Source organism: Oncorhynchus gorbuscha, linkage group LG18 (assembly GCF_021184085.1).
Source record: "Oncorhynchus gorbuscha isolate QuinsamMale2020 ecotype Even-year linkage group LG18, OgorEven_v1.0, whole genome shotgun sequence".
Lineage (NCBI taxonomy): Eukaryota > Metazoa > Chordata > Actinopteri > Salmoniformes > Salmonidae > Oncorhynchus > Oncorhynchus gorbuscha.
This window is the reverse complement of record NC_060190.1, coordinates 9194262-9208238: the sequence shown is the minus strand read 5'-3', so window position 1 is coordinate 9208238 and position 13977 is coordinate 9194262. Positions and strand designations below refer to the sequence as shown.

General features: G+C 45.2%; 2 protein-coding genes across 3 annotated transcripts; both read left to right on the top strand.

Moving 5' to 3' along the window:
- Positions 1-573: 573 nt before the first annotated feature.
- On the top strand, positions 574-6191 carry LOC124002981 (ribonuclease inhibitor-like). The gene is made up of 10 exons (XM_046310857.1): positions 574-759; positions 1541-1585; positions 1749-3457; positions 3650-3997; positions 4185-4352; positions 4453-4623; positions 4933-5103; positions 5356-5529; positions 5611-5784; positions 6049-6191. Exons 3-10 carry the CDS (start codon positions 2682-2684, stop codon positions 6059-6061), a joined length of 1995 nt encoding a protein of 664 aa, XP_046166813.1. The 5' UTR covers positions 574-759; positions 1541-1585; positions 1749-2681; the 3' UTR covers positions 6062-6191.
- A 1284-nt stretch (positions 6192-7475) lies between these two features.
- LOC124002982 (elongation factor 1-alpha, somatic form-like) lies at positions 7476-13977 on the top strand. Of its 2 annotated transcripts, none has more exons than XM_046310858.1 (8): positions 7476-7597; positions 8886-9084; positions 9408-9587; positions 9955-10251; positions 10514-10664; positions 11032-11288; positions 12676-12910; positions 13245-13977. In XM_046310858.1, the coding sequence occupies exons 1-8, from the start codon at positions 7476-7478 to the stop codon at positions 13367-13369; spliced, it is 1566 nt and encodes a 521-aa protein (XP_046166814.1). In that variant the 3' UTR covers positions 13370-13977. The 2 variants fall into 2 exon arrangements, with proteins under 2 accessions (XP_046166814.1, XP_046166815.1); XM_046310859.1 differs by having other exon boundaries at positions 7481-7597; positions 8939-9084.

The following is a 13977-nucleotide window of genomic DNA, read 5'->3' as shown; positions in this document are numbered from 1 at the left end:
ATGTTAGGTTGAAGCGAGTCATCACTGGAGTCCCAATATCTATGTCCGCAGATGATATCAAAGATGGGAAGGGAGGCAGAGTGATTGGGGACAAAGAGTTGATCAGTAGGAAAGAAGGCCAAAGAAGTGAAAGCTTATCAGGGATGCTGAGGTTTGAGAAAGCCGGGGAAAGTACAGATCGGATTCCTTCGCTTCAATGTTAGAGAATTTGTCCCATATGCACTGCAGTGTTTTAAATGCCAAAGAATGGGACATGTAGCTGCTCAGTGTGATGGAAATAAAAGATGTGCCGAGTGTGGAGGGGCACACGATTACAGTGAATGTGGAAGCAATGTGAAAATGAAGTGCTGTAATGGTGGGGGGGCGCAGTGCAGCATTTGGTGGATGCCAGGCACAGAGAGAGGCTAAAGGCTCAGCGATATGGGATCAGTAGAAGTTAGCGATTCATTTGGTTTTGAAATGTATTTTCACGGTAGTACAGAATTGGGCAGATAAGTCGCTCTGGATAAGAGCGTCTGCTAAATGACTTAAATGTAAATGTAAATGTAATCATTATTTATCGTACATTGCAGCACAGTAGGTGGCGGCATGCGCGAAAACGATTGTTCTGCGGACCGCTATGATATAATAGAAGCAGAAGAAGAAGAAGGCCATAACAGCAATAGCTGAAATGCGGAACAGTACAGAAGCAGCCATCTGAAAAACATGAATTTATCGAGACGAATTGGTCAAATTGAATAAGACTGGGAAAGCAAGCATGTAAGCATATAACTGTGGAATTGCATTAGTTCGGTGGTTGTTTGTAATTTACAGCACATAAATGTGGAATGTGATGAATGTTGCTAGCCTCTACATTATCGTAGCCATTTACTGTAGCTTTTAGCTATGGAGTTGAGTTTAGACCTCTAGCCCAGACTGATTCCTAATAGGACCTGTAGTTAAGCTAAAGCGGATTCGGTGTTTTGTCAGCTATTTAGCTATACCAGCTAGTTAGCTACACGGGCCACATAGATCATGATACCGTCCCTAAAGTTAGCAAATGATTTGACCAGTCTCTAAACGTGACTAACGCAGTGGCCTTGTGGTTAGTGTCCCCCCTGAGATTGGACGGTTGTGAGTTCAATCCCTGGCCGAGTCATACCAAAGACTGTAAAAATGGGACATGATGCACCTCTGCTTGGCACTCAGCGCATGTCACGGAGTACAAGGAGTGTAATGTTAACACCAACACATACCCAGGTTACCAATGAGAAGCTGAGGTGGAAATCTTAGCTTGAATAGTTTGTGGCTTAACATGTTCATGAATCATTTCCCAAATGAGAGGCAGTGCAATTTAGGGAGTATTGGCAGTGCATCACTGATGTAGTGTACCAATATTGCTAATCACAATATTCTGTGTGTATTACAAGTCAATGGTTGGTTGGTAGTGGGACTAGCTAGCCTGTCTCACTGCATTCTACACAGATTCTGTCTCTTGAGAAATTGGAGAGACACAAACGTTGGTAGTAACAGATTCCCCCCCCCCCTCCTCTGAATCCAGGAAAATGTTTTGCCCTGGGAAAGAAAACCGATTGACTGAACAAAGGTAAGATAATCACATTCACCACACAGTAAGAGCAGAGGACCAGCTCAGAATGAGTCTATTGAAAATGAATGTCATTTTGAATCCACAGTAGGGCATGTTCATTGAAGCGTTAATATTTTATATTGCACGTAGAAAATACGATTTTTATTTGCCAATTTGACAGGAAAGTCTCTGCCTCCCATGTGGGAAAACTCCGCAATAAGTTAAAAGCCATCCTGAAGAAAAAGTACCAAAGTCCACCAGGGGGAGAAACTGAGCATCCATTTTATATACATTGTGATCTCCAGTATCCACCTGGTGAAAGTAGCAAGGAGAACCAACATGAGTACATTCTATCTGAGCCAGGCTACAGGAGAAGACATCAAGGAACATGTTCATTCCGAAACTCAGAAGTCGATGAGCCTATCAGAACAGCTCTGACAAAGGGCGTCTCTGGTATTGGCAAAACTAGCCAGGTGCGGATGATGATTCTTAACTGGGCAGAGGGAAGAGGAAACCAGGAAGTTCAACTAATATTTCCCTTCCTTTCCGAGAGCTGAATTTGCTGAAGGAGAGACTGAGTCTGATTGAACTTCTTTACGAGTTTTTCCCAGAATTGAAAGAACCTGGAATTTGCAACTTGGAGAACTGCAGAGTTGGGTTCTTCTTTGACGGGCTGGATGAATTCCGTCGTCCTCTCGACTTCAAGAACAGCCTGATTGTGACCAATGTCACCGAGGTTTCCTCTGTGCCGACACTGCTGACAAACCTCATTAACGGTAACCTTCTTCCCTCCGCCGCTCACATATGGATTACATCCAGACCTGCGGCAGTCCATCGCATCCCTCTTCAGTACATCAACGAAGTGACCGAAATCGAAGGCTTCACCGACTCCCAGAAAGAGGAGTTCTTCAGGAGAGCAATCCATGACAAGAACCAGGCCAAAGCAGTTATCACCTACTTGAAGAACTCGAAGGGCCTCTACAACTTGTGCCAGATACCTTTTATCTGTTCAATCTCAGCGTCAATCCTCGAGAAACAGACATATGTGCCCGACAAAACATGCGAACCTGTCGCACTAACTCCATTATTTAACGACCTACTCCTCCTGTTACAAATGGCGAACCACAATGTAAAGATAGTTAACGAATTGGGGGAACTAGCCTTGAAGCAGTTGGTGAAAGGCAACACGGTTTTCTACGAGGAAGACCTACGAGAGTGCAACATTGATGCCCGAGTGGCAGCTGTGTACGCAAAAGGGTACATACCCATCTTCAGGGAGGATATTGGGCTGCACCAACAGAAGATCTACTACTTTGGGCATACCACCATTCAGGAGTTCTTTGGCGCATTGCGGTTTCTTCAATCTGTTGACGTCCAAGATGAAAACCGGGCTGTCAACCAGAAAACCCAGTTCGAGAGAACTCTCTGGTTTTTTAGAGATGCCACCCAACTCAAGAGCGCGGTGGACATGACTTTGCGGAGCAAGACCGGACACATGGACCTCTTCCTTCGCTTCCTCCTCGGCATTGCTCAGAACTTTAACCAGATGTTCTCCGAGGCTGGCTTCACCTCATCTACTACCCTTCCGGAAATGTTAGTGTACATCAAGGAGAAGGTCTTGGAGAATCCCGCTTCGCCGAGGACCCTCAACCTGCTGAACTGCCTGAGGGAACTGAAAGACTATTCTCTAGACAACGATAGTGTGCACTTTCTCAAGACTGGAATCCCCCCAGATGCCAAATATCCACCTTCACATTGGTCCGACCTGGCCTCTCTCTTAGTGGCATCGGAGTCTGGGCCGATAGACATGCTTGGGTTGGATGTAGAGAACAGAGGAGACGAGGAACTTCTGAGGATGCTGCCAGTGATCAAAGCTTCCCAGACAGCCACGTAAGTACTTGGTCATTTAACAATACCCGCTATTACGTATCTATATGACATGTCGGTAACGCACAAGATAATTGTCATCAAAATTATGTAATTCAAGATTGTTGGGCTCGTCTTACAGTTTTGTTGTTTCAAGTGGCTACTAGTATGACGTCTAATGTGCTTCTTGATTCGATAAACCCTCCTTCCCACCAGACTGTCGTATCACAACCTGACTGAGAAATCCTGTGAATGTCTGGGCTCGGCGCTCACCTCAAAGGTGTCCAATCTGAAAACTCTGGACCTGAGTTTCAACACGCTGAAGGACTGCGGAGTGCAGCTGTTGGCGGCCGGCTTGACCAAGCCACACTGCCGACTGGAGAGACTGAAACTGTCCGGCTGCAGGGTGAAACAGAATGGCTTTGCAGCTCTGGCCAAAGCTCTCAAATCCAACCCGTCGCACCTGCGAGAGCTGGATCTGAGCGGCAACGAACCGGGAGAATCGGGGGTGTTTCATCTCGTTGACGGACTGAAGGTTGTTAAGTGCGAACTGCACATCCTGAAGTGAGTATCGAGTAAATGTCCACGGAACCTGTTGTGTTCTGATTTTGTGTAGGCTTGCTTTACCCCCACTTGTAACATTATTTAATTAAATTCTCCTTCGTGTTAATATTGTGGCTGGATGAAAATGAAATTCCCTTTTGTAAGGAAATAGTTGTTGTCTTCAAAAAAGTGTTGTAATCTTCGTTAGGCTCTCAAACTGCAAGCTGGGCCTGGAGCTGTGTCGAGCTCTGGCGGTGTTGCTGATAAACAACCCCAGACACCTGCGAGAGCTGGACGTCAGCATGAACGACCTGGGAGACCGGGGGGTGAAGCTGCTCATGGACACACTGAAGTCAACCCAGATATACAAACTGGAGTGAGTACTGTCTGGAGTATTGTAGTACACTTCCACCTCACTGATTCTAGTGGAATGTTCCCTGTAGTAAATGTACCATACATTCTCCCTCCACCACCAGGTTGTACTGTTGTCAGCTCACTGAGAAATGCTGTGAGAACATGTTTAGGTGTCTGGTGAACATCCCCAGTCTGAGGGAGCTCAACCTGAGCAACAACAACCTGAAGGACGAGGGGGTCAAGATGCTCTGCAACGCCTTCGGACTGCCCGCCTGTCAACTGGAGAAACTCAAGTAAGCTAGCTAGCTCGCAGAGAGTTGTGCCCAATCCCGTGTACACCCCTATGAAAACAAGTTAGACAATTTTGGCAATTCAAAAACAAATCAGTCATGGCCCGAATTTGGCCCGCTGGCTGCCAGTTTGCTTTGCCTGCCATATGAGCTAAATAGTACATTCAAACTTGTTTTGTTTAGGAAATGTGTATTTTTTGCTGTCTTATCATATTCCAAACTCCTTGGATACCACACATACATATTGAAGAATAAAATAATTGATGAATGAAAAATTGAATTGACATTGACGAGTGTTACCCTCCTCTCCAGTCTGGCGAGCTGTGGTTTCACGTCTGGAGGCTGTCGCTGTCTGGTTGGAGGCTTCAGTTTCAGCCCCACCTTCCTCAAACAGCTGGATATCAGCAGGAACCACCTGGGCCACTCAGATGTCGCATTTGTCCTGTTCCTCAAAACTATACGCTTTTCACTGGAGACCCTACGGTGAGTACTGGTGAGTACTGGTGAGTACTGGTGAGTACTGGTGAGTACTGCGATTAGACTATACAATTGTAGAAGGCCTAACTGTTCACCATTGATTAGTTTAGTTGATATATTTTTACATTGAAATGGCATCAACAGGCACATCATGTGTGATTTAGTGACAGTATACTCAAATCAAATGACAGACTAATGTTGTGCGTGTTTGTTGAACCCCCCACCACCACACACACACACACACACACACACACCTAGACTGAGTGACTGTAAGATGACAGAGCTATGCTGTCCAGAGCTGGTCGAAGCTCTCCGCTCCAGTCTCACCAACCTGAAAGAGCTGGATCTATCTGGAAACGAACTGGGAGACATCGGTGTGAAAACACTCTGCATGGGACTGACCTCAACAACCTGTAAACTGGAGAGACTGTTGTAAGTACCATGTTAACAGAGTTAATACTTAGAAGCATATTCACAAAAAATGCATTGTTGAGTAAGGTGAATGTCCCCCAGTCTGAGATGCTGTGGGATCACAGTAAAGGGCTGCTCCTCCCTAGCATTAGCCCTGAAGTCCAGCCGCTCCAGCATCACAGAACTAGGCCTGATGGGAAATGACACGGGAGAAGAAGGACTGAGAATTCTCTCCGGCATCAGGGATGACCCACGCTACAATCTACAGACTCTAGAGTAAGTACTGGTGCCATCAAAGCTCAGAAAAGTTACTTGTTAATGTTACCATAGAAACAGTGCAAAATGTGGGACAGGAGATTTGTATTTGTTTCGTGAACTTGAAAGATATTCTCTAGATAGACTCAAGATATGCTGCCCTCTTGCTTTAGCTTTCTTGAGAAATGTTACCAATCGGGTTTTTATCTACGTAGTCATAATTTGTAGGCCTACATTAGTGCATGTAATCATTAGTCCATTTGTTAATCTTATTCTTCTTTCCAGGATAAACGATTGAGTGGCCTTGCTCGCTGGATGGAGGTGGTTCTTGGCTCGACCTCTTCCCAAATCTGGAGTGAAGTTACTGAACGAGGAACACTCTGGAGTGAAGATACGAAACGATTGGCTGACAAGTCTCGACACACTAGCTCAACAGTAAGCACTTGACGTGCTTTGGATCAACGGGACTGGTTCACTGACTGTTGACCATTTTTAAAGTGCCTTTCAGTATCCTGGCTGCTCACACTTGAACAGAAGACCACAGAGTATTTACCTAGAACCAGATAGTCAGGCTGAAATGACACACACACACACACACACACACACACACACACACACACACACACACACACACACACACACACTGTTACTCACTCCGTTCCTCTGGTCTTGCTACAGTATCAACTCATTTAACCTTTGCAGAAGCCTTACAGTATGTTTTGCACATCAGTATGTACACTAGTATGTATAGACTTTGTAACAGGTGCCTCTGCTCCTCAGACGCACATGACCGGCCTCTTGACAACGTCTTAGCCAACTACGGTACCGAACAGCTAGCAGTTTGGTGGAGTGAGGGTACGTTATCGCGTCTCTGAGGGAGAAGGATGATGCAACGTTTTCTTTTTAACACTGGTACAGTCCCTTGGTAGCACAGTCTTTGTTTTTACATTTTTATTTGATAGTGCTTTTTCTTAATTAAGATAACCAAACGTTTCGGAAAATGTGTACAGTAGTACATCTCTTGGTTTATTTATTATTTTTGCGTACAATGTACATTTTACCCAAATATACCTAGCTACTTCTATTGGTCATGATGGTTTAAAAAAAACAAAAAAAAGGTCCTAATGGGAGGTTTAACTTCAGAAGCTTTCCAACTTTGGTCATATGTTTCAGGTCTGGTCTCCAGATCTGTTTGAGCCTACTGCAACAGTCTGGTTGACACCGTATTTTAAACAAGTGCCTTTAGAGTAGTGTGATTGTGAGGGACACAGTTCTCGACTATTTGTCTCCTCTGCTGGTATGTACAGTATGTCTGTTTGAGTGTGCTTGTATGTGTGTTCTGATAGTAATATATAATAATAATAATATATGCCATTTAGCAGACGCTTTTATCCAAAGCGACTTACAGTCATGTGTGCATACATTCTACGTATGGGTGGTCGTGTGCTTGTATGTGTGTTCTGATAGTGTGCTTGTATGTGTGTTCTGATAGTGTGCTTGTATGTGTGTTCTGATAGTGTGCTTGTATGTGTGTTCTGATAGTGTGTTTGTGTGTACATGTATACAATCGTGTCTCATGTTATGTTATTATTTATTATTATTATATATTATGTTCAAATTGTTACAATGTTTTTTGATTGTTATGGTACATCACCACCACCTAGTGGCGAAAAATACTAATTTCACCTGGGAGGGGGGGGGGGGTTAAACTAATGACGTATGTGAAGCCAATAGCGCCAGAACCCACTACTGGGTCCCTAATAATAAACCAGACAGCATCTTTTGCTACACGATCACTGGCCGAATTATTACGAGCGCATCTACACAAACCCAGGTATGATACCATTTTAGCTAACAACAAGCTAAAGTACTAACCAACCATGGTCTGCATTTTTAAACGTGTGCTGTGAAAGGATGGTCGGACGAGGTAGGTGTAACGCTGGATGTCATGGTGTTATGCAAGGCAGTCGGTTTGGATGTATTGCACACTGTCTCCATGTGGAATTTACAATAACAACGCCGCTGACACTATTAGCAGAATAATAAGGGGTTGCTCTCGGAAGGTAATATGGCGCAGTGTAATACCGGGTATCGGTATGAACCGGCGCTGAAGCCTATGTGTTTGGATAACGCGAACTAGTTACCAAGCCAGCAAGATGCACCATAGTGGCGTCAATATTCACAAAACTAAGGCAGCAGTCCTGTAATAGCCCACCTATTACTGTCCCGTAATGTCTTTCATTGCTTCGTAGGAGCTAATAAACATGTTATATGATGGCCATAATACCATTATTTTGTCAAGTTTTTGTAACTACACAATATAAATGTTCCTTGTGCGTTTAAATGGTATTTCTTTGATATCTTGTTAATAGCCATGTTGTGTAATAAATCAAACTTTGTTTCAGTGTCAATTGTAGCAGGTGTTTAGGGGAGTATATGAGGATGGAGGGGTTACCTAGGTAAAATTGGGAGTCGTTGCAAATGGCACCTTATTCCCTACAGGCTATAGTGTACTATTCCCTGTATAGAGCCCAGTGCACTAAATATGGAACAGGGTGCCATTTGGAATGTAACCTGGGTGTATATTGATTGGTTGACTGGCCCATTGTTTCTGTGACTGCCTCTTGAAATATTAAACGTCCCAAATACTGTTTGCACCCAACCACCAGTCTCCAGTGTCATCATGAACATGGTGGAGTCGGCTTCGAGAACCAGGAAGGAAAATAACAGCTGTGTTGTTGAGGAAATAGCTGCTTTTCATTCACCTGTTCTTTCATTCTGATGACCTCACTCTCACAATGGTGGCAAAGCCACTCAGTGAAACTATACACATTGTCAGGGAAGGGAATGGAGAGATCTTACGGGGTGTGAATGGTTCTGATGACTGCAATTATGAAGTGTGAGGCAAGAGAGGTGTTTGTGTGATGCAATAATCTGCCAACTGTTGTGGGCTTTCTTCGTTGCTTAGCAGCCTTATAAACTAAACAAAGCATTGCATACGGATTACTGGACTCGGTCACTAGTATTAATCAATTTCACAAATATTTGTCTCCTTAACACCTCCTAAAATGTAATACATTTTGCTCGGTTAATGACATTGTAATTCCTAATAACTTGGCTAGCTTGGTTGACCCCTCTTGCCACAATCTACTCCGGTGTCTTCCTGAGCGAACAGCTATGGGCAAGGAGAAGCTTCACATCAACATCGTGGTGATCGGCCATGTGGACTCAGGCAAGTCGACCACCACAGGCCACCTCATCTACAAGTGTGGGGGCATCGACAAGAGGACCATTGAGAAGTTTGAGAAGGAGGCCGCTGAGGTATGGAGGTGGCCAGACACAAGTGACTTAACTCTCTGTGCTGGGAAAGTATTTAAGGTCTAGCCTGTCGTTATACATGATCGATATGTTAGAGTCTATTGTCCATCTTTACACCAAGCTCGCTATTTCAGGGATATGGTATGATTCCACTTTGAATCCATACCATTGAATTTACTATTGACTTATCTACCTCTCGTTATATTGACTTATCTACCTCTCGATATCTCTCTCTCGATTTTGTTCCAACATAACAAAGACAAAAGAGACAAACAAACTGCACAGACTTTTGCCATTGATTTGGTGTCTCTTTGGCCTGTCTTTAGATGGGGAAGGGCTCGTTCAAGTACGCCTGGGTGCTGGACAAGCTGAAGGCAGAGAGGGAGCGAGGCATCACCATCGACATCTCCCTGTGGAAGTTTGAGACCAGCAGGTACTACGTCACCATCATCGACGCCCCGGGACACAGGGACTTCATCAAGAACATGATCACTGGCACCTCTCAGGTATGGGCTGCAGACACTACCGTATCCAGCTGTCACTAAACATGGACCCTGACTAAATGTTTAGCCAAGGGCCTCTTCTTATTTGGTACGTATGGGCCCCAAAACTGGTAGAGGGAAGAGCATGAAACATATTAAACATGTCTTCTATACTTTTAGTGAAAACAACTTTGAGCAGGTTTACATTGGCTACTCTGAAAATCAAACGGTTATTCTGTGAATCCATCAACGGCACCATATTTTAAGATTACATTTACTAAAACAAGAAATAAGAATATGAAATAGCTTATTTTTTAATGTAACACTTTCTGCTTTCAAACTGATTTCAAATGCACACAAAATTAGACGTCCTGGTTGCTCCCTGCCACAGGCGGACTGTGCCGTGCTCATCGTGGCGGCGGGCGTGGGCGAGTTCGAGGCGGGCATCTCCAAGAATGGGCAAACCCGCGAGCACGCCCTTCTGGCCTACACCCTAGGGGTCAAGCAGCTGATCGTAGGGGTCAACAAGATGGACTCCACCGAGCCCAACTACAGCCAGAAACGCTACGAGGAGATTGTGAAGGAAGTCAGCACCTATATTAAGAAGATTGGTTACAACCCGGATACGGTGGCCTTCGTTCCCATCTCCGGCTGGAATGGGGACAATATGCTGGAGGCTAGCCCTAACGTTAGTAGTCTTCTTTGTATACTTATCCTTATCGTTTTCCAAGGCAGGAGGACACTTTACATTCTTAGGACGCAACCTTATTACACAATAGGGTTGCAGATGCAGTCGTGCACACCTCCACTGAATTACACTGCCCAATTAGTGTAACTGCAGTTGTATGAAAAGTGTTTAGTTTGTACAAGGTCTCTTAATATGTATTTCTTATGTAGGCCACAACACTTCAAGTTACGCTTGTTCCTAATGTTTGGTCTGGTCCCTGTAGATGACATGGTTCAAAGGGTGGAAGATCACTCGTATGGACGGCAACGCCTCTGGGACCACCCTGCTGGAGGCCCTGGACGCCATCCAGCCGCCCTCCCGCCCCACTGACAAACCCCTCCGCCTGCCCCTACAGGACGTCTACAAGATAGGGGGTGAGGCCCTGGGAGGCGTTCAAACCCACCACTGGTGCTATGCCAGTGGCTTAGGGGTCAATTCCATTTCAATTGTTGTTTTTCAGCTCTTACATACATTTGATTTTTGATAAATATACCTGGCACTCAGGCAGGGATTCAATCCGAGCTGCGTTCGATCCGCGATCTAGCACGCTTGACAGTTAACTGGAATTTACAATTAAGATGACATCTGCAGCATTTACCTTGGAATGCGATCTCTGCGGAGGTGGTAACATTGCAATTAAATGCTACAATTTCTACAAGTGCGATCGGATTCAAACCTGGCTTCATAGGGACTTGAAAGATTGTCTCAAAGGTTTCATGCCTCTCACCTCCCTCCTCCCAGGTATTGGTACGGTCCCTGTGGGGCGGGTGGAGACGGGCGTGATCAAGCCAGGCATGGTGGTGACTTTCGCCCCCGTCAATGTGACCACGGAGGTCAAGTCAGTGGAGATGCACCACGAGGCGCTGACCGAGGCCATGCCCGGAGACAACGTGGGCTTTAACGTCAAGAACGTGTCGGTAAAAGACATACGGCGAGGGAACGTGGCTGGAGACAGTAAGAACGACCCGCCGATGGAGGTGGCCAGCTTCACTGCACAGGTCTGGATAGGAGAGTTCACTGTGGAGAACATTGTGTGTCTGGATAGGAGAGTTCGCTGTGGAGAACATTGTGTGTCTGGATAGGAGAGTTCGCTGTGGAGAACATTGTGTGTCTGGATAGGAGAGTTCGCTGTGGAGAACATTGTGTGTCTGGATAGGAGAGTTCGCTGTGGAGAACATTGTGTGTCTGGATAGGAGAGTTCACTGTGGAGAACATTGTGTATCTGGATAGGAGAGTTCGCTGTGGAGAACATTGTGTGTCTGGATAGGAGAGTTCGCTGTGGAGAACATTGTGTGTCTGGATAGGAGAGTTCACTGTGGAGAACATTGTGTGTCTGGATAGGAGAGTTCGCTGTGGAGAACATTATGTGTCTGGATAGGAGAGTTCGCTGTGGAGAACATTGTGTGTCTGGATAGGAGAGTTCGCTGTGGAGAACATTGTGTGTCTGGATAGGAGAGTTCACTGTGGAGAACATTATGTGTCTGGATAGGAGAGTTCGCTGTGGAGAACATTGTGTATCTGGATAGGAGAGTTCGCTGTGGAGAACATTGTGTGTCTGGATAGGAGAGTTCGCTGTGGAGAACATTGTGTGTCTGGATAGGAGAGTTCACTGTGGAGAACATTGTGTGTCTGGATAGGAGAGTTCGCTGTGGAGAACATTGTGTGTCTGGATAGGAGAGTTCGCTGTGGAGAACATTGTGTGTCTGGATAGGAGAGTTCGCTGTGGAGAACATTGTGTGTCTGGATAGGAGAGTTCGCTGTGGAGAACATTGTGTGTCTGGATAGGAGAGTTTGCTGTGGAGAACATTGTGTGTCTGGATAGGAGAGTTCGCTGTGGAGAACATTGTGTGTCTGGATAGGAGAGTTCGCTGTGGAGAACATTGTGTGTCTGGATAGGAGAGTTCACTGTGGAGAACATTGTGTGTCTGGATAGGAGAGTTCGTTGTGGAGAACATTGTGTGTCTGGATAGGAGAGTTCGCTGTGGAGAACATTGTGTGTCTGGATAGGAGAGTTCGCTGTGGAGAACATTGTGTGTCTGGATAGGAGAGTTCGCTGTGGAGAACATTGTGTGTCTGGATAGGAGAGTTCGCTGTGGAGAACATTGTGTGTCTGGATAGGAGAGTTCACTGTGGAGAACATTGTGTGTCTGGATAGGAGAGTTCGCTGTGGAGAACATTGTGTGTCTGGATAGGAGAGTTCAATGTGGAGAACATTGTGTGTCTGGACTGAAACGAGACCATACGAGACACCATTAACATGTTCTGATTCCTGTTTTTGTCCAATTCACACATCACTTACTACCCCGTTTAGAAAGGAAACAAATAGCATAGAGTTACATAGAAGAGAAATGACGTGTGTGTGTGTGTGTGTGTCTCCTCCCTCAGGTCATCATCCTGAACCACCCAGGTCAGATCAGTGCCGGCTATGCCCCCGTGCTGGACTGCCACACGGCCCACATCGCCTGTAAGTTCGCTGAGCTGAAGGAGAAGATTGACCGGCGCTCGGGCAAGAAGCTGGAGGACAACCCCAAGGCCCTGAAGTCTGGCGACGCAGCCATCGTTGCCATGGTCCCCGGGAAGCCCATGTGTGTGGAGAGCTTCTCCGAGTACCCACCACTTGGTAGGTGGTGTGTGTGGTGTGTGTGTGTGTCTGCCCTCAACTCAGATCCCTATTGGGGGGACAGATGACGTGTACATCTTTATTGTCATATAGATATTACAGAACTGGCTCTGTTCATCAGATAAGAAGTTATCTCCATCCTTCATCAGTCTTGGTGCTTCTTGTCTAGAACTAATCACATGTTCCATTTAGTATTTTCAAAGTGCTACAGTTGATCACAAATCAACTATAGCGTTGTATCATGTGCTATAAAGCCTGTAATAGACTGAAATATGTTTATAATAAAGTCATTTGAAATATGACTGGCATTCGATCATTCTCTCCATCCTCGCAGGGCGCTTTGCGGTGCGTGACATGCGTCAGACGGTGGCGGTGGGCGTGATCAAGGCGGTGGAGAAGAAGGCTCCGTCCACGGGCAAGGTCACCAAGTCGGCACAGAAGGCCCAGAAGGTCAAATGAACGTTGTGTTGGTCTCGCGACGTTAGCGTCCGCCACCGTAAAAACATCACCCCCCCTGCTAAACACCATAGTCAAAGTCTGGTCCATGCTCACGATGCATCGCAAGAGCAGACGGAGGAAAACAATGTCATGGTATATTTATTAAGGAAGTGTTCTGTTTTATATATATATATATATATATATATATATATATATATGGGTTGGACTGCTTGTTTGACTGTTTGTGGTTAGGATACACTATCTGAGTAGAAGACCATTTAAATAACTCCTCTAGATGTGTGCTATTGTACTCAGTTAAATGTCAAAAATGGTATTGATAGTGTTGGTTTGCATTAAACTAGCTGCTAGTTAATGTTAGTGAAAATGTACAAACATTTTTAAGTCGATAAAATGTTGAAATGGTGTTGTGTTTTCCTATGGCTGCTTGCATGTTCCCGATGCACTTTAAGAAATATATCAGATACTAACACATTATAGCACTTTGCTTGGCTTAAAAGCTCCCGTGCACTGTTCAAACCTTGTCGACACTGTTCCCTCGACACCTTATTGCATGCAACCTGTGAGCTTGATCTATATCAAAAGACATTAAAAAGAGGGGTTCAAACTTA

Bases quoted from the DNA above. Each gene is read 5' to 3' on its own strand.
- LOC124002981 (XM_046310857.1), top strand. From the start codon at position 2,682: ATGGCGAACCACAATGTAAAGATAGTTAACGAATTGGGGGAACTAGCC. The intron at 5,104-5,355 runs GTGAGTACTGGT...ACACACACCTAG, and splicing joins TTTTCACTGGAGACCCTACG to ACTGAGTGACTGTAAGATGA. The intron at 5,530-5,610 runs GTAAGTACCATG...AATGTCCCCCAG, and splicing joins TGTAAACTGGAGAGACTGTT to TCTGAGATGCTGTGGGATCA.
- LOC124002982 (XM_046310858.1), top strand. From the start codon at position 7,476: ATGACGTATGTGAAGCCAATAGCGCCAGAACCCACTACTGGGTCCCTA. The intron at 7,598-8,885 runs GTATGATACCAT...TAACTTGGCTAG, and splicing joins GCGCATCTACACAAACCCAG to CTTGGTTGACCCCTCTTGCC. The intron at 9,085-9,407 runs GTATGGAGGTGG...GCCTGTCTTTAG, and splicing joins TTGAGAAGGAGGCCGCTGAG to ATGGGGAAGGGCTCGTTCAA.